At 40.3% G+C, this 20,867-nt stretch overlaps 1 protein-coding gene across 4 annotated transcripts; it reads right to left on the reverse strand.

Moving 5' to 3' along the window:
* On the reverse strand, positions 1 to 20,197 carry LOC308087749 (EEIG family member 2-like). Of its 4 annotated transcripts, XM_080431892.1 has the most exons (13): positions 19,953 to 20,197; positions 15,422 to 15,542; positions 14,989 to 15,018; positions 14,472 to 14,588; positions 13,830 to 13,876; positions 12,133 to 12,236; positions 8,985 to 9,083; positions 8,214 to 8,237; positions 5,577 to 5,820; positions 4,572 to 4,720; positions 3,216 to 3,288; positions 2,425 to 2,495; positions 1 to 2,036 (listed from the first exon to the last, which is right to left on the reverse strand). In XM_080431892.1, the coding sequence occupies exons 1-12, from the start codon at positions 20,096 to 20,098 to the stop codon at positions 2,453 to 2,455; spliced, it is 1,197 nt and encodes a 398-aa protein (XP_080288018.1). In that variant the 5' UTR covers positions 20,099 to 20,197; the 3' UTR covers positions 1 to 2,036; positions 2,425 to 2,452. The 4 variants fall into 4 exon arrangements, with proteins under 4 accessions (XP_080288018.1, XP_080288017.1, XP_080288019.1 ...); XM_080431891.1 differs by having other exon boundaries at positions 2 to 2,495; XM_080431893.1 differs by lacking the exon at positions 8,214 to 8,237 and having other exon boundaries at positions 2 to 2,495.
* Between the last annotated feature and the right edge of the window lie 670 nt (positions 20,198 to 20,867).

The raw sequence follows: 20,867 nt of genomic DNA on the forward strand, positions 1-20,867 counted from the left end.
GTTTTTTAATTAACATTTTATTCAACAGTGAAAGGTACACATTTATAGCATACATTACACTTGTTAAACAAATATTGGTCAAAACGACAGGTCTGCATTGGGAAACACTGGACACCGTCAAAACAGCAAAGAACATCACTTTACATTTTAAAAGCTCCATATATAAGCACAGCTTCACAGAAGAGAAGAAGCAACCATGTTTGTAACAACATGTTAGGTACCTGTCTCACACAGGTAAAATAAGTGAACAATAAACAAATACAAGTTTCATTTTCAATAGAGGTCTCATTGTAATTTTTTTTGCTGCAAATACTACACTGTACTAGGTGTGGTGGTTCATAAAACAAATGATCTCCCAAGTTTTAAACGCTAAATACATGAGGTGGAAATATTTTGAGTAACAATGGCGAAATATTTTGAGTAACAATGGCACAATATTTGCAAATGAATTACACAAGTGTTTTAAAGACAAAGTAGCAATAACCTACCTGTGATGTAAATACATAGTCAAAGCGTTTCAACTAACAAAGGACATCTAAATCATGCAAAACAAACTGAGAACACTGTTCATCTTACAGATAAAATACTTATTTTGACACTTGTGCAGAAACTGTCTTAAGATGTATGGTTAGGCAAGTACTGTATAGCTACCCCTGCTATGGCTTATGATGGGAGAAATAGGTCACACCAACTGTATAGTCTATAGTCATATGCTAATGTTTTAATAATACTAGTCTGTCGCTACAGTTTACAGGCAAAATAAAACCAAGTCTGTTAAACTAATGGTTGTAAAAGACACCGTAATCCTTGTTCTTAAACTTGATAATGCTGCAAAGAGGTATAGATACATTATGGCTCTCACAGTATCCTTCTGATGATGTTCACTACAGGTGACATGTTAAGTACTTCTCTGATGGCAGTGGATTTTCCATCCTTCATTGTACATTGCTAGCATTAAACCACAGTATGCATCAGTTGGACAAGAATCCATTTTTGGCATCAGTGCGCAAAAATCTAATTCTTGCAGCAGTTCATCATAAGACCATCCATTTGTTAATTGTTATGAGCCTCCCTGACCTCACATGACTTACCCCAGAGTTTTGATTAGATTACTTTGCCAACTTTAAAAGAGTCAAATATTTGAGTTGCAGTACATGAATAGTGCATAACCAATTGACACGCTGGGGATACTGAAAATCCTCCCTGCCTGCAACCACCTGACAGTGGTTGGCAAGAGGTAATGGGTAAGATTTTTAACTCGACGGACCATGAACGTTAAAATCCGGCACTGCAGTCACCTCAGCAAAGATATCTAAATGCTCTTTGTCAGTATGACCTCAGCTTACATTACACTGCTGTTATTATTCAAAGAAAAATACTTCCAGCACAGAGCTAGGTCACCTTCACAGCACAATCTGTACACAGACTACCTGCTCACAGCCAGAACACAATACTGATGTCAGCAATACAGTGGATGACCATACAGTAAAGTGTGGGCAGGTTTTCCACTCAGTTGATAAATGCGTTGCCATCCCTAACAAGAGTATACGTACAGTATATCACACCCCTTCATTTATCCTTGATGACAGGATTACTGTCACTACAGTGGCCTTACCACTTACAAGTCACAATCACACCCTTCGTCTCCTTCACACAACCACATGCACACAAAAAAGGCTAAGGTTGATGCTATGTCTTTGTAGTAAAATATCCCCATCAACTTTATAACACAGATGGGTTCAACGACTAGCTTATTAGCAGCTTATTGGTTAACATAAAATATAAATTTAAAAGACAGTCCAAAATAAAGAACAGATGTCATCCTCCAGACAAAAAGAGAACAGTCAGGAATGTATTCAGAAAGCATGGCATATTCCTCTTCAGCAACGTTTTCAGTTCATTCTGATAAAGCACTCAAAACCCATCCACCCATAGTCAGTTATCGAGGGAGGGTTTGTCTTTTTCTTCCAGTATGTACTAGTCTTAAATGGGTTCATGTTGAAGGCAAGGTGATAAACAAAAAGCACCTGGATAATCTACCAACATAAGTAAAGAAAAACAAGAAGTGGTCAGTTTTGTCAGCAGAACAGTAAACACCACAAATGCACACTGACACCCAACGGAAAATAAAAGGTTGAAGAGAAATCAAGGAGTGGCGAGTACTGTCAAAGGGTCACACAAGCATTGAGAATGGTCAGCAATCTGATCCCCGTGTTTGTTCTGAAGGCTCGTGCTACTGAGCCAAGTCCTGACTGTAAGAGAGCTACAGTGCACATAGTCTAAAAAAGCACAAGAGGGCACTGTTGTAGTCTCTACCCTCCACCGAGTGGTTTGCTTGTGGCGCTCATCAATGTGTGTGCTGTCTGTTACGATTAACATTAAAAACCGACGACCATGATCCTGACTTTTGGAATTCGGCATTACCATTCTCCATGTGTGGGAATCGTCAGGGCTAACGTTTTATCACCACCTGCTCATAAGCTCCAGCGCCAACCCTGGAATCACAAGAGAAGATCAAATTAACATTCTCTGGTGTGTCCTGGTGGCACATCATACAGTCTATTACAGTCTATTAGATTTGCACTATCGAGGGTTGTGAGACTTATAACATGATATTTCTTTGAAAAATGTCTTTGAAGATTTCCATTGAAAGGACTTTCTATCTCCGAGGATCTTTTCAGTTAAAGTTATATGATAGGACTATTCTAATCCTATCATCTTGAATAAAGTAAAATACCTTTTGATTTCATTTATCAACCCAAGCTTTTTCATATAGCTGTGAATTAGAGATGAAACATTCCATTGACAGCAGAAAAACACATCATCCTTGTGATTACTAAGAATATGACCATTTTCCATTCGAAGTTCTCAAGTTGATTGCTGATTAAGATGTGCATCAAAAGCAGTATGCCGGAGGGTAAATAATGGTGATAGAAAGTGGCTCATAAGGTAAACTTGACATATTGACATACATTTGTAAAAGATGTTTGCATAATATCCTTCAATGGACACATTAACCACTTAAACCCTATATATATACACTTCATTGACCGGAGTCCCCCAGGGGTCTATACTAGAGCCCCTTCACTTTTTCCGTCTACGCTGTAGCTAAAAATATTTATTATTAATATTTACAAGCTTGTAGACAGCGATTTTCGAAAAATGTTCGCCTCCAGAATAGAGACTCTAGGGTTCCAATACTATGCAAAACTCACCTGCTGTGGATGTGTGGATGGCTTCCAAGGGCTGTGCTCCCCCCAGGGCCAACAAATAAACGCAAACCTTCCTCTGAAACAGACAGGCACATGCACACACTTTTAACTCAGATTCATGTAGTAGACAGAGGGAACAGTAACATACTCCTGCATATTCCTTGGCATCAGTAGCTAGGCAATCTATAAATAATCCTCTATTGACAAGACCACTTTTCCCAGCTGAGAGCAGAGCTGAGCTAGATATGACCTTGGTAAGACTAGAACATCCTCTACATCTCTCAGACTCATTTTCTTTTATATTAGTGTGCTATAACATGACCTGGTATACATGAATACTTGATTCTGATGGAGGGGTGTTAATAAAGCTGTATGCTCTATGGTGCCCTCAGCTGTTACACTAACACCAAAACTTATGAAAGTAAAATATGATTCTGACTACATATCTTTAAAGGTTTCATGACATTCAGTTTGACCACACATTAAAAGTCTTTGTCATGGTCCTTCAAACGTGTATAAAAAGTTTTAACAAAAAAATCCACTCCAGTGATCAATGGCAGGTGTTTTTCTCTCACATTTCTAAAGCCTTTTCAACTGCAATGAAAAAAGAAATCTTTGCCTGCGGGTGTCACTGTTGAGGGATTTTACCTGTCAGTCATCGCCTCTGCTCCGCCCCCCCCCCCCCAAAGGAAAGTATAGGGGAGGGGCGAGGAGGTAGTGGGCGGGATTAATGGCCTGTGACTTCACTTCAGATTACTTTTCAGCCTAAATATTCAGAAAACCCCAGACCACAGAAAATCCACTGAATGTTCAAATTTTTGGGTGTAATTGAGGTCATAAAACCTCAATTAAAAGTGAAAATGAATGTCATAGAACCTTTAAGACATCAGCTAGTACAAGATGCGGCTAGCATAGTTTGGCGTTTGGAAGTGGTTTATTGATTTTGGGATCACCATGAGATCATCAGCCGACAGTCAATTAATTATCAAGAAAATTGGTAGTTACAGAATTATCCAAGATTAACAGCTCTGAATTCCTTGTGTTCAGTCAAATTATTCTAACCTACTTCTTATGTTCACTACACTCTTTTCACCATTGCACATCCTGTGCATAAAAAAAGAAGAAACTTAGTTTGGATGCCAGGAGCTTTTGAGTGCCAGAGTCGGTGTTCACATTTTCCATGAGAAAAAAAATACATATGGTGCATAAGTTCCTCTTTTGTTATATTTGTTTATAAATGGTTAGATGATCAAGACTACCCAAAGGATATCAATTATACAATCGTGTGGCATCGCTATCTGTGGATAGTTTGCCTGCTTGCCTACTTGTTTTTCAGTGTTTGATTTATTTGTGCCTTACCCTCAGCGCTAGAGTCCATAAGTGAGGCTGTGAAGTCTTGACTTTGGAGAATCTTCTCTACTACATCGTCGGCATCTACTCGTGTGTCATCCATTCTCTTCAGCTGGGATTCAATAGAATCTGCGTCCTCCAGACACTTCACCATGTGTCTGGAGGACACACAAGGGATTACTTCTGGGTTTACCAATTGATTGCATCCATCTCTACTACCTTGAACTGCATCTTTTGGAAAATAATTTAAAGAAGCACTAACCCATTTTAAACCTTATCTTCATATAATTGGTCCTTACCAATACTCAAGATGGTGAGTAGACAATTTTCATCTACTTTCTGTGTCTCATTGGTTTCGGCTGTGGACAGTTCATAAACCTGTCTACCAGTGACATCATTGATTGGGATTCCTAGCTAATAGAAACTACAGCAGAAACAGAAAGTTAGCATGCTTAGATAGAAGCCCATTGTTCTTGCATTGATAAAAAAAAAATTACGTTTGAAATCTTGTTTGAAATGACCAAATCGGTCTACAGATGATGTCACTGCTAGGCAGATTTCTGAACTGTCCACAGCCCTCCTCTGAGACACAGAGTGAGTAGACATAAATGGTGCCATCTTATGAGCATTAGTGAGGCCCAATTAAATGAACATAGGTTGAAAATGGCATAAGTGGTCCTTTAACAACTTTTTAATACCACTGCGAGTGAAATGTAAGACCAGTTTTGCATCAAATGTAGTCATCGCTAAATACACATGTCTGACAAAGCAAATGGAAGTGAATATGACGCGGTGACAAATGACAGTTTTCAAATAAAGCAAAGCTACTGTAGCTACTAAATGTAGTGTCTATGAAAGCAAACGAAAATTTAGGATCACTGGAATTCATATTTGCCTGTTGGCAAAAACATTTTGTAATACTTTTTCAGACATTTTAATGACCTGCAGATACCCCACCAATACAACAAAACGTTATACATCTCCTCACACTTCCTAGTTGTGGATTAAACTCACCGGTTGAGCCGTTCGCAGGATGAGGCACTCCGGACCGGTGTGCCTGCTGGGGTGGCGGTGTTGGCGGTGGTGGTGGCGGGTACGGGGTGTTCAGGAAGGGCAGGGCAGGGCCTGGTCTCCCTGTCTCTGTCCTCACTGGGTTCAGGGAGGCTGCCGATGCCTGTGGAGGCACTGCCGACGGAGAGGTTCCTGCGATGGCTGAACTCTGATAAGCTGGAGGAGCGGGAGTGACCTGTGCTGTAGCCTGGGAGGGAGTGAGGCAGTGATGGAGTTATAAAGTATTAGTTCTTAAATAGCTAATTTATAGTACAAAATAACTGATGTTCAACTAATAAACACATCGTGATAAGGCGTTTTTCAATTGAAAATCAGTTATGTGGTGGTGGGATAAGTCTGTAAAGTTTGTTCAAATCATATTGTCATTTAAAACGGTTTTGTCTCTGCACCTACATTATGGGTCATCACATTAGGTTTATGGTATTTCTAAGTGAGTAGTCATATTGCATATCTCCTGAAACACATTAGCCTGGCACGGCCAGACTAATATCACTGAGGGCTATTTTTTTTCCAGGATAGAGACACATTAGTGCCATTAGATGTCCTAAACTTTGTTTTATGATATAGTACCAACATTATAATTTATAATAGCCTAGTTATGATATCATATTGGTTATGTAAGGGGTCTTTAAAATTGACCGCTTCATCCTCGGGGGCTTTTTGGTCAATCGCGGCACAATTAGAAAATCCAGACAAAAAAACATCCAGTCATATTGTCTGCCATGGTTTGCCCATTTAAATGTGAACCCCAAAAAAATCCTATCAGGGGAGTGGTACAGCACAAATTAACACAGGAATGTCCCTGGCTGGCAGCATCTCAATGGTCCAGGTGTTACCCGTTTAGTACTAGGCTACTATTACTTTGCAACCACATCTAACAAGATGGGATAACAGTATTGAGAATGAGTTCTGAAAGAGATGCCATGATGCAAAAGACAGACGGATACATTTTTCATCATGTTGAAAGGGAAATGTATTTGTCTCACTGCAGCTATGGCAAAGAAATGGCATTTGGAACTTTCTGACAAACCACAAATGACTTGACTTTTCCAGCTGATAGTGAACTGTGAAAAATAAAGGAGGAAATTAAATCTCAACCATATACTGTATGCATGTGCCATATATGAAACTGATGCCGTCACGTGTAATTGAAGTCCCATACATTATTTTCGCATTATTGTTTCATGTGCATAACAATTTTTCATAATGTGTCTTGAATTTATTGTTTGATGTGCAAAACACCTTTTTCAGAATGTGCCTTGCCTTTATTATTCATTTTAAACAATACAGACTTAGATTATTCTTTGTTTGCATTATAGTTTTCACTATCTGGGTAAGATCTCACCCCACTTGGAAAACAAGTAGATCTTGTGCTAACATTTACAGCACAAGATTAATTCACTGTGCATTTAATGCAACAAATGAATAAACTCATATGAACAAATGACTGTTTGTTGTTGTTGAAACCCCAGGTGCCATGCAGTCAAGTACCTTTTAGACTTGTAGCGTGTTCAATCATTTAGTAGTTGAGTAAAAGCAGCACAGCAGCACCACACACTCAAATTGTATTACAGTCAGCAGTAAAACACATCACAGGACCTGAATGCACTGAAGCAATGAGAAAGCAAACCTCCCACACACTATCGACAGTAAAGTATATAGTATAAAGCATATACTGTGTGTGTATATATAATATATATATATATATATATATATATCATTTGTTTATGCCATTTACCCAGACATTAACTCTAATACAGACCACAGTCTTCAGACATAGAAAGTGCATTCATCATATTAAGACGGCAATTAGGGATGTTTTTGTTACCACATCTTGTCACTTCCCTTCAGTCTCTAATCCTGATCTGATCTGCTGGTAATGGAAACTTGAGACATAGATCTAAACTGCTCTAGCGGAGTGATATTGGCAGATAGCTCTCTCTCCCTCCCCTAGCTTATAGTACATTTCCTACATTCTCAGAGAGAAAAATGTATACAGTTTACATACTAAGGACTACTTCACCAACAAACCACTGTCCTTGATACCAATGGAACTTTACTTTAAGGTGTACAAAAGGAGTTGTAGACAATTTATACAATGTATAAATTGGAAGATCAGGAAAAAGTGAGACACTGAGATTCTATACAATATGACAGACGATCAGACAAGGAGTCAGATGGAAGTGTTCAGTGGTCACTGGATATGGAAAACAAACCCTTACTCTAATCATTGTCAGAGCTGAGACAGAACTGGGGAGAACTGGATTAAGGTTTATATGGCAGCAGTGTTTACACCAGGCATGCAGAGAAAGGTTTTACATGCAGAGAAAGGTTTTACCAAATTTACAAAGAAGAGCGAAGAAAAGAAGAAAATATCTAGAAATGATGGGGCGGGGTGCTACATGTTTTTGATGAGACTTGATCAGTTCCAACTATCCCACAGAAATTGAGTAAAAAGTAGGAGTGAAAACCCAATATCGACAATCAACATGTTTTTCTTGTTCACAGAACCCTGATTTTCCACCATCTGGGAAGGCAACTTGGCCTTAATTGATTCAAGACATCTTCAAGAAGTCTTACCGTTTGCATGTGCCCTAAAATGTACTGGACAAACAAAATGGAAAAGTTAGCATGGAAGTGGGAAAATCTGACTTTTATACTTGGCTGCAGGGCTCCGACAAACTGACAGGCCATGATGTTCTTTGTCTGTCACTGTTGCCTGTGTGATGAAAATTATTTGGAATACGTAGAATGGGAGCAGATCAGATAATCTGTTTGCACAGGGCATGAAGCAAAGGATTTGGCATGTGTGCTAGGGAGTTTGTTTGTTCTTATAACTCAAGTAGTTTCTTGGCATTAGAGCCCGACCGATGCCAGCTTTTGGGGTCTGAAGCCTATCCGGATCTTGGAATAGACCACTGATCACCCATGTTTTGACCGATATTTAATAATATCGTGCAATATAATAAAATAATAATAAGTGCAAAACTTTCTCATTTGAAAAACCTTGAATTGATTAAAGTTCCTTTTCAAAAACTAACCTTTTTGAAAGATGAAAAATAAACAAAAATAAAGTGATTAAAAATCAGTTGCATGATCAGCTGCATAATTGCTTATACCAATGTAGCCAAAAAAGTTAAATAATGGGCAATATATCAACCAGACAGATATATTGGCTGGGCTCTACTTGGTATTACATACTTATTGGTCTTGCCTGCCTAGATTAGGTTTTGCTCCACAGAAATACATGACATGTGTGCAAAAATGGTCATCAGGAGTGCTCGTCTCTCAAAGTAGGCAAGCCACAAGATATGAAAATCCTACTTGTTTGTAAAGAGAAGGAGAGCCTACCTGAGAGTTTGGACTGTTGGCTAGCGTAACTGGAAGTTCTGGAGTGGCCGCATGCCCCTAGGTCATCAGGAGCAGTGGGACACTTGCCTTCTCGACTCTCTGCAAGGTTTTAGAACAGGCGGTGTGATGATGATGATAAGGGCATGGAGTACAATAGGGGTCTATCCTTGCAAAAAGTGGTGTTCTACCATATCCAACCGTTCCTACTAATAGTCAGAATTGAACCAAGGTCAGCAAGTAATGAGCAGAGATGCCACTTAAGAGCAGACATTCTAGCATTCTAGAGTAGGAAACCTTAATTATGAACTGATCATCATTAATTATGAACTGATCACTAAATAAATTATAGCACACACATACACAATAGTATATGCACAGACAGGATAGGTCAACCATTTTTCTTGCACACAATGTGTGGTTAGGCAACATAGCTAAAATATGAGCAGAAAAGCACTTCATCTAACACAGATAGCAACACACACACAGTTCCTATTTTTAACTGAGCGCGAGCCCCCCCAGGGTCAGAGCAGATTGTAGCGAAGCTAAAAGAGATAGTTTAAATGATACATGAAAGAGAAGCACAACTCTCTGAAGGCTCTGGAGGAGATGAGCACACAACGCTCCAGTGCATGCATTCACACATGCATATACAAGCATAAGAGGATAGAGAAGAATAGAAGAGAATATCTTTATTGTTCACCAGAGTGGAATTTTGTCTTGAGCTCACCAAACACAGCATAAAAAGCAGAAAAGCAGTCAGTAAAACAAACACACATAGGTCATGGTCATATTTCCCTCATAAAAACTGTTCATGTCTGTGGCTGAAACTCATCAATCACAGTGTTGATTTTAGAAAATTGATGGCATTTGGGATACAGGCTTCTTTAATAAATCTTCAGTTGCCAGAGGTACTCTATAGTCTATAGCACCTTCCACAGCTAAAAAGGCTCAAACTGGATGAAGAGAGGATCTGGAGCTATTTGCCAAAATTCTCGCTTTCTTCCTCATCCTTTTTGTAAAATGTTGAGTCAAGAGCTTTTGGGGTTTGCCAATGATTTTGCTTGCCATGGACGCAATCCTAGTGAGTTTATGCTTAGATATACAGTTTGTGAAAACATGATTGTACCATACAGGCAGTTGAGCCGTTAGAACACTGTCACCAACAGTTTTATACAATAGTTCTACAATCTGCAGAGAATAGACACACGGAGGAGAGGGGAGGAAGAGTCTTCCCAGCACTGGGCACATACACAGTACATACTACGCACACACACACACACACACACACACACGCACACACACACGCACACACGCACGCACGCACGCACACACGCACACACACACGTCAATATAGTTTAATTAACTTGCCAATATTAAATGCACTCAAAGGACTCCAATGGAAATAAGCGCTCAAGCTATATTGTGTTCTATCTTTTGACAAATATTGATGTACAAATATATGTTTATGCATTTGCATTTTGTCGGATGAAGATGTCAATCAGCAATGCAAAAAAAACATACTGAATCAACAAAGACCTTTAACTATGCGCTGCAGTTAAACTGAAGCTCATTTATCACCAACCCTTTAAAAAGAAGTAGGGGTAAAATACATGTCACTGGTTAATGATGATGGACACAAACAAACAGACATGCCCCCATCTACTTAAGCCTGATTCATAATTCATTGTATGATGGTGTCATGCCCCCAAAATAGACGATCTTGAGCTAATGTAGACCTGCTCTTTCTGGTGCTTGACACTGTCGAACGGCAGAGCATAAATTAAGCATTATACTTTCCTGGAGATGTTGTCATGCATTCCTGAGAACAAGCAATTGCCAGTAAGGTCATATGATAATACCACACTGACCAACCTTTTCTCTGACCAGTCATTATATTCTGAGAGATTTCATTTATATACACAGTAGTATAGGAAATTGTGATCCTTTTCATCTAACATACAATTGGGAGATTGGCTGAAAGGGCAAAAAAAATCAGGAAAAAAAAAACATTGCACCGCTGTTGCCAGATCGTGCGCGAGCAACAAGCAACCAGCTTCATGACAAAACACAAAGCTGCGCACTGCGCATGCGTCGACGCACTTTCTCTAACCAATTTACACCCACTTCACGCTTACAAAACCTGGACATGGCAACGTCGCTCATCGTTCTGTGATTGACAGCAAAAGTTGGCCAATCAGGTGGCGAGTTCGCAGCCTGAAAAAAGACGAACGGCAGCCATTGTTGGTTGTGCGAGTGCCTTCACTTCTTATTTTCGCTTATTAAACGCTCTCAAACTTCTGCTTTGAGGCACGGAATTCACTTATAACATATCGTTTGGATAGAATTTAGTTGTTTCACTTCATATGTGTGGTCAATTAATCATGACAGAGCCTATTTTTTTTTTAAAAATCAGACAACCGGCAGGGGCGAACAGTCACACGCATGTATCCGAATAAGTCAACCTATTTTGCCAATAGCCATCTCAAAAGTCCCGTTGCGTCATGGCTGTCCCCCCCGCCCCACCCCCACCACACACACACACACACACACACACACACACACGCACACACACAGGGAGAGAGAGGGAGGGTGGGAGAGAGAGAATAGTCAGCCAAACAGCGAGACATAATTTTCGCTGACGCAGAGACAGAGAGACAGAGAGGGAGAGAGAGAGAGAGGAACAGAGGGAGGGAGGGAAAGACAAAATAAGCGAGCCCTCGCTTATTTTTGCGCGGACGTCATTTGTTTGTCATTGTGGTGAATGTTTGCTGCTGATGTTTGTTGTGTGAAGCTTAATGTCAGAGTGTTTGTGTTGGAGCGCCTCAGTGCGGCTGCTGAGTTCTGCTGCTGGGGGGGGGGGGGGGGGGGGGGGCACCCTCTGTGTTTTTTTTTTCCATCCCATGATTTTGTACCAGAACTTCAGAACTTCTAGTTTAATACATTTAATAAACTGAAGACCAGGCTTAATGAACAATAGTCACGTCTGTTTCCAAGACCAAAATGATCCTCACCCGCCACAAATTAAATAGTGGCCAGTTAACAGTGTCTGGGAATGGCAGTCAGAAAGACCTAATTAATGCACCCAAAATCTATTGCTTTCTGACTCTGGTCAGTAGCAGTAAGCTGTAAGAGATGTGGTCAGTCTTACCCTGACAGACTGTTTGCGTGTCCCCTCCTTTTCTCTCCTCCAGTAGGCTCTCTCCATCTCCCTGGAGGAGATGGATTCCTATCAAAGTGGCTGTGGATGGAGGCCTGGGCAGAGAGGAAACAGTAAAACCATTTTCCATCAACAAATACTTAAAGAAGGTAAATACAAGGAAGAAGAAGAAATAAAACAACAAACAAACAGGACCGTGACAAGAAGGTAGAGGATGAGGAAAATGAAAAAGGAAGATGCCATCATCGCATATATTTTTTTGTTGTTGAACTCTTGAATATAACAGACAAAAAAGAGAGAAAACTCAAAATAGTCAACCAAATAGTGCCCGTTGGTTACCGGCCTACTCAGGAACGATGTAAGTTAGGAATGCATGCCCCACTTGGTTATGTAAAACCCGTTGTACCCATTGTTAGAGAGACCTTGTGAACCCGTCTGTCTGTTTGTGTCTCTTTTATGCCCATATATGGAGATCTCTGAATCCGTTTGTCTGTCGGACTGTGTCCCTTTCATGCCCATATATGGAGATCTGTCTGGATGGGCATATCGGTCAGATCAGCGGTTCTGGACAACCGCCTAACTTTACGCCAGGTACCGCACTCCTAGCCTGGTTCCAGACGAATCTGCCATTGCAAAAAAAAATTGCCCTTGGCAGATTAGGTCTGGCCCGTCTCAATAGAAATTGTATTTCTCTCCCTCCGAAGTTGTGAGGGACCAATCAGGGTCCAGTATGCGCATATGGGGCGGGTTTATCACCAAAGGCATTTTTTTTATTTGACCCTCGGAAATGCAGGTTCCATACAGAGATTCCAGACTAATATCTACGCAGTGATATTAGTCTGGCCATGCCAGGCTACCGCACTCCCTCGTGTCCTCTGCGATACGCACGCCGAGTTTGAAGTCAACCGGTTCGGACGGTTCTCCAGGTACGAAGGACAGACACGCACACATGCAGAGATTTGTGTAATATATAGTTAGATAAAATAAAATTGTCCGAATATTGCTTGCCTACATTTCAATGCTGAATAAATAAATAGAGAGGAGATATGGTTGGTAGGCTAGCATATAAACAGAAGCTACTGTATAATTTTTAGGTCATATTCTGCCTTTGGGGCAAGGAGCTTTGCCTGTCCTGGCAGTTCCACTGAAAAGCCTGTATCCCTTTTCTGTGGTGTAACCAACTGTCACTAGTGAAGAAGAACTGGTTTTACAAGCTATGGCATATCACTTGTTTACAGTGTCATATTAGCTACAACAACAGTCAGTCACAAGGCCCAACTCATAGGATAGTAAATTACTTTTGAATCAGGTATTCTGACTGGAAAACACCTTTTTAAATAAATGTCCAATCTTAGCTGCACGGTCCAGCAGTTTGCGAGATTAGCTCCGGACACACAGACTGTGTGGAAAGGCTAAGCATATAGAAATACCACCCTAGTTTTAACATTTTGTAATTAAAAAAGTAAAGTAAAGTATTTGTAAATTCTTTGTAAATCAAAATGCTTAAAAGAAAAGATTTGATATTATGTCATGGCTATGTCAGCTATGTGACTATGTTATGTCAGCATAGTTATAATTCAGTACTATATTTTTTCACTTGCAATAATCAATACTGAAAATTGTACAAACCATACCATATTTAGCCACCTTTTAAAAGTGGAGAAATATTGCATAATAGCAACACTTACGTTTTAAAACATGGGTCTCCTGACATGAGCTGTGTACTGATGATAACCTAATACAAAAGACAGAAAATACAAAATAAATATCAATTTTGCATGAAAATTCTATACAACATAAATGTCTGATTTTACACAACCTAACATTTAACCTGTCCTGCGGTCCTGCTGTGAATATAGCACTGGTGGTATAAACCTTCATCCTGCTGTGACTACGGCTCTGGGGGTTTAACCTGCCTTCTTGCCGTGGCTATGGCTCCAGAGGAATAAAATTATACTTACAGTACTACAGACTTACATATTCAAGCTTTTAAGTTATATTGATTGGTACCAAAGGGGTGAACAGACGGATGAACAGACCGACCAACCCACATAGCGCTTACAGCCCCACCGCTAGCAGGGCTGAAAAGCTGAGTCGAGTTTAATTAATTACTAGTCTTGAGAAGAAGAAAACAAATCTGCGTTACACACATTCCCAATATATGTTTAAACACTTGGTTTGCTGCCCCTACGGTACTGTCAGCTATCTTGCAACTTTTGATAGCTGGTTAGTTTCGATGGGGAATGCTTACAGTGTTAATAAACTGGTTTTAGGACAGGAAACACAGGCACGCTTCACTGGAACTACACCACAGCTCAAACAGTACCTACCTTGAGAATGGAATTATCCTGGCGAGTGTTTTTGGTATCATAGCCCTCTAGCAGACATCGGCGCGTTGTATTCCCTGAGCCAGCAAATTCTGCCAAATTCAGGTCAGCAAAACCAATCTGTAGGAGAGCAGTGAGTGGGCAAACTTGAGGGATAGATTCATTTCATCCTGTTTGTCTTGGATATTGATTGATATTCTCTATTGATATCGAAGCTGTTTAGGACAATGACACATTTTTCTTTGGTCATCTTATAAAATATCTATGTGGCCTAACATTCTAAATCCTGTACACATGAATATTAAAATGTATATATCCCTGAAAGTACAGCATTTTTTTGTATTAAAATGTGTATTGTGTATTCTACCAGTAGAAGTAAACCGACATAACATGCCAAGCCCACTTGCAGGCAGTGTGCTCTCTCACTAGGCCATTAACATAAACACATATGATTACTGTAAATGTAGGTTAACTCATCTGAAACACAAGGGTGATAATAAAATAAAATCTTAAGTCTTACCTTTGCATATGCCTTTCCACCCTTCAGCTCCTGGAAAGGATAACAATCAATTATTATTTCAAAACAACCCCCCCCCAAGATGTCTTACAGTACCATACAATCTCTAAACTGTTATGATCTGGACCTAAGCCAAGAAAAGTCAGCACTATCCTCATCCATTTGAACTGAAAATGTTTTTCGTTTTCGTTTTGGATCTACACCATAGCAAGGGACAAAACCAAAATGATATAAACCAAATTCCCCAGGAAACGGCCCGATGGGCTGCTCCTGATGAGCAGGTTGGTGCCTTGCATGGTTTCCTCTGCTGTTGGTGTGTGAATGTAATGCACATTGTGAAGTGCTTTGGATAAAGGCGCTATATGCACCATTAAACGTCACTGTCCAAACTCCTTAGAAATCATAACTGAAGCAGCTCCATAGGGCTATACTGTACCTTTCTGACAGACACTCGACACACACAGGGGTCCAGTATTCCGGTCCCTGCACTGGCACTCATTTTACAAGGGAAAGAGAATGTCTTTCTCCAGCGAACACAGTTGGCTTGTACTGGTTCCCTGTATGGGGAATAACAAAGACTTGTTAGTGCATTCTGGGTGGTTCAGCAATGAAACCACCATGTAGAAGTAGACTACTCATTATGTTTGGATTTTAAATCAAACTACCTAGCTACTTATAAAGGTGCATTCATGCAGATATGCCTTCATCTTAACCCATTAAACCCGGGAGAGCTCTGTGTCATTTTAGATTTTGGGTTGGCTATTAAAAAAATCACAAATATACAAGCTCACAGCGCGGCACGATCTTTGAAAAATCTTGTAAGTGTTTAAAAAATCTTGAATAATTTTGCATTCAGAAAAAGTTTGAGAACTACTGATTTAGAAGGCATTTGTAGAATCGGCCTCAGGTCTTAATGGATTAACCTTATAATAAGGTTACGCTCATTCATATGATGGCCCTGTGCACCTTGTTGGATAAGGGCACAAACACTGCCAGGGTCAGGCGTTCCATTCCTTGGACAATGCTTGTTCGTCGCATCACTGATGAACACAAGTGTTAGACTGATAACGCTGAGGCCCTTTACAAGAAGGGCCAGAGCAAATTGCTCTTCCCGAGGCGGCTCAGGACCTTTGGTGTGTGTAACAGGATGTTGCAGATGTTCTACCAGTCTGCTGTGGCCAGCGTCCTCTTCTCCGTAAGTGCATGCTGGGGGAGTCACATCACAAAAAAGGGACAGTAACAGACTGAACAAGCTAGTGATGAAGGCGGGCTCTGTCGCTGGCTCTAAACAGACAGGATGGTGTGGAGGTGGTGGCGAGGGTGAGTACAATGGCTATCATGGCTAACCTCCCCACCACCTACAAAAGGAATTATTAGGGCAGCCGAGTATGAACGGTGAACGCAGATTCATCCTTCCAATACAGAAGACCGACAGACTGGGTCAGTCCTTTGTGCCGGCAGCCATGAAGCTGTACAGTGATGATGCTCGCGTCCCGTCCAGTCCGTGGTCGTGGTTGAATGACCAATTGGACTCTTATTCCCCGCAAACTTATGACAAATGTCTCTTCCATTCTGGTGTCTCTATATCTTTCATCTGCTGTGTTCTTATTATCTGTTCTTTGTGTCTTTTGACTGCTGTAACTGCCATGGTGACTAAATTTCCCTCGTGGGATCAATAAAAGGTATATCTAGCTAATGTATAGTTTGTTACTTTACAAAACACAATCAATTTGAAATTAAGTCTACAATAAGGGAAGAAATTAAAGCAATAGAATCACTCTCACTCTCTCTGTGGTACACTGAGTAGGATGTAGCCATATCTTCAAAAATAAAATAAAAATATATGTGGGTACCATTCTGATCTTTTCTTATGACTCCACTCACAGAACAAGTCTTAAAAACGAAGCTATCTGAAATGCAAATGACAGAGTAAGACAGTGTTTGAGAGTTAAGAGAGTGGTTTGTTTTTCAACCAGTGTAATAGACTTATACTGTAATTATGTATAATTACATAATAATATGGCTGATATGAGACAACATGTTAGTAGGGCTTGATGGCTTCTGTTGTGAGATCTAGGTTACGAATGGAGGTCTACAGTATAAGGGGCAGTGCCTCATCATTACAACTAAAAAGCAGCAGATGTGAACAATAATGTTCCCAAACAATGATGTCAACCTATGTTACATATTTTCCTGTCTATTTTCCTGCCTAATCCTGAGTCAGAGAAAGGGAACTCCCAGCCAGCTGCACTCTTAAGTGCCATGGGATTGTTACTTGATTACATCATGAAGCCAGCAGCACTTCTCAGCGCAGCAACATCAATTTGTGTGTGTGAGAAAGCCTGCTGTGAGCAGGATAGCAGCCAGAATAAGGTTGGCCTCTCATCCCATTTGACGGGTCTCATACCTTGTTAAAGTGTGGCTGCGGTCTGATTTTGAGGGCATAATACAATCAGACAAAAAAAACTCCTTCAAACTGGACTTCTTGGACGCCAGCGTGTGACGTCGGTCGTCTGACGCATCTATGACATATATTACTCCAAGGTTTCAGCCCGATCCAAGCCCCTTTGAGTTCCAGTATGAAATGATAGTTAGATTTTTTCAAAATACAAAAATTAAAAACATATTTGAAACAATTTGTGTAACCTACTGGCAGTGTGCACAAGAAATATGGCGCTGAGCGGTCCAGCAGTTTGCGAGATTATCTCCAGACACACTGAAAACGTGATACATTGAGAGCTTGTAGATTGGCTATTTTTCAGCTAAGAGATTTGGTGTAGAGGGGGACAAGCGCACACAAAGTACAGTTAAGAATAGAGGGTTTACATGGATAATATATTCACAGCCGGGGTTGCGCTAATCGCCGGTGTAGGAAGTATCATTGACCCAAACAAACAGAGGGGCTTTATGTTCAGCTAAGTTAAAGGAACTGTCTTTAGAACAAACAGAGGGCTTGAACACATCCATCTACATACAACATTGCAATGTATTCCCTGAGTAAAGATGCCAATGAAAAAGGACAGTGTTTCTTAAATTATTGATCAACATGCGTAACAACATGTCAAAATGGGTTACAGAGGACAGTTTCTGCTGCTAGGTGACCACATGACAGGAGTATGTTTACATTTGTGTGGGTCTCAAACAGGGAGAGGCTGAAATGTAGTCACATGTGACACGAGCTGCATAAAATGGTTGCTGACCAAACTACTTGGAGGGGTTGTTTTTTAAAGTAAAAGCCTAACATCGGTGATATGACATCGTCAATGTGACATTGTGCGATCCAACGCTAATGAAATTGATACTGGACAGTGATCACACAATAAGCACATTTGTGATCAAGGACAATGCATTTCCAACGGTCACCTATCTGGGGATGGCTCACGTAAAGCCATAAACTATAAATGTTGGGTAATTTGACCCCATCTGTTCTCCAAATCCCTGACTTGTGTTCCCGGCACATAAAAATGCAGAATCATCCCGATGACTCAGATTGTTGGAACAGATCATTATTTCTGCTGAATTTTGCAAAATAATGTATTAGTGAAGTGCATCTTACTTATCGCTATTCTTTAGTCTTTGTAAATGAATGTATCTTATACAATACACCCCAGTAAATTCCTGTGTCCACTTCCTAGTGTTTGGCTCCCTGCAGCAAAAATGTGTTGCTAATTTACCCTGTTTGATTAAAAGAAGCAAAACTTAGTATGTACGTTTAAGTAAAGTTGACTGAAAATAATTCAAAATGTTCTCTTTCAATAGGCCACATTCATTATCTTTCCTGTCAAGTGGATTGTTTGGGAATCATACATTATATTACAATACAACCCCCCCCCCCCCCCCCCCCCCATATATCAAAATAGATGTTTTGCTCCTATGTTTACAAACAATAACATGAGCAAAACTGTTACAGCCCCAAAATACCACAAATACAGTTTATTCTATTGTTGATGGGAGGGCAGCTGCTACATTAATTTAACTGTTAGCTACTGTAATGCTACTAATATGAAATTGTAATTCAACATAACTAGCCATCCTTTCATTTCCAGTATACCATTTTCAAAAGAAGTGTAGCTTTTATAACCGGTTAACGTTTGTAATGCCAACATAATAAGCTCGTTATTACGAGCTAGCAGCACAAGTGTGAATGTATTAATTAGTTAACATCTGGTTTAGCTGGCAACAATCCTATCTGCAGCTTAAGGAAATATCAAACACACGTATTGGTTTATTGTAAGCAATAGCCAGCTGGTTTTTATTAATGTGGTGGACTGGTGTCATGGGGTAAGACAATGCTATCCAGTTAGCTCCGTTAGCCTGTGTGATGTTGAATGAAAAGCAGCTCTGGTCCAGACAGAGCGTTAGCTGTGTTAGAGCGGGTGCTATTCCCATGGACCGAGAATACTGTGCGAGGTCTCCAACTTTAGTGAAAAATAAAGGAAACGGTTTAGCTACTCATTAAAACAAGGCTGTTTTGTGTTGTTGAGAGACTATTCTCCGCGGTGGGAACCGTCTTAGGACCCCACCTTTTCTGTATAATACAATTTTTGGGCAGAAAATAAAATATGTCCGCCCGACGGAAATTATTTTATTTACTCCACTGCGCCCTCTACAGATCTGGTCAATATAAATTACCATCGACCAAATCTGTAGAGGGCGCAGTGGAATACATATAATAATTCCCGTCTGGCAGACATATTTTATTTTCTGCCCAAAAAGTGTATTATACAGAGAAGGTGGGATCCTCAGACGTTTCCCACCACGGAGAATAGTCTTTCAACAAAACAAAACAGCCTTTGTTTCAATTATTAGCAAAATAGTTGTCTTTATTTTTGACTCAAGTTGGAGACCTCGCACAGTTGTGGCATTTTCAGCCCATGGGAATAACACACGCTCTTAAACAGAGCGTTAGAGAGAACTCGCTAAGGCTCTGGGGACCAGGGCTTAATGAAAAGCAGGCAGTCTCTCACCGTGATGACTCCTCGGAGAAGCCGCCGTCCAGGAGTCTGACTTTACAGAAAAGAACACCGTTGACAAAGGGCACCGACGACAGCTCGTCGAGCTCAAAGTCCACCTTGAACTTGAACTTCTTCTTTTTCATCATCATGAAATCCATGCACCGCCTGTCGTCGTTACACAGTCTCTTCTTGAGAGAGGATGTTCTCTGTCTATCTTGAGACCAGAGCAGAGCAGAGCAGTGTTCACTGTGTCTGTGTGTGTGTGTATGTGTGTAATTAAATCACAAGTGTTGCCAGGTTTTGCGAGAGAAACAAGCAACCAGGTCTATGAAAACAAGCCCAAAAGAAGGCCATATGTGACACTTGGCACTTTAAACCTATACGTCGGCTATTTGAAAATAGCCAATCTACGAGCTTGTAGACCTGCTATTTATGTATTTAATTGAAGAAAATGTGGAATCTTTTTTTAAACATTTCAATTACACAAATGTTGTATGGGGGGTCCCTGGCATAACATATTTTCAGATGGGGGTGCACAGACAAATACATATTAAGTTGGGGGTCTTTGACATGAAATTAAATGTTAGAGAATCACTGGTTTAAACAACCCCAAAATAAGCAACTACTTTAGAAACAAGCCCAAAAAACTGCAACTCGCAACAACCAATAATTTAAAAGCAAAGCCCAAAGTTGCTTATAATAAGCAGACCTGGCAATGCTGATCACACACGCTCGTCAATAAACTACTACAACTACATAAGCATGTGTCTTCCTGTTGGTGGACTTCAAGATAAGAGCAAAGTAGAGTAACCTCTGATCAGAGCCTTGTATTTAATTGGATTTATTTTTGTTCTTGTCAGATCAGTTCATGTGCCTGATTGTACAGGGAAAGAAGCTTTTTAGCAGTCTGTTGCCACTAGGCTCTGA

Source organism: Gymnoscopelus braueri (genome assembly GCF_963280865.1).
Source record: "Gymnoscopelus braueri genome assembly, chromosome: 6".
Lineage (NCBI taxonomy): Eukaryota > Metazoa > Chordata > Actinopteri > Myctophiformes > Myctophidae > Gymnoscopelus > Gymnoscopelus braueri.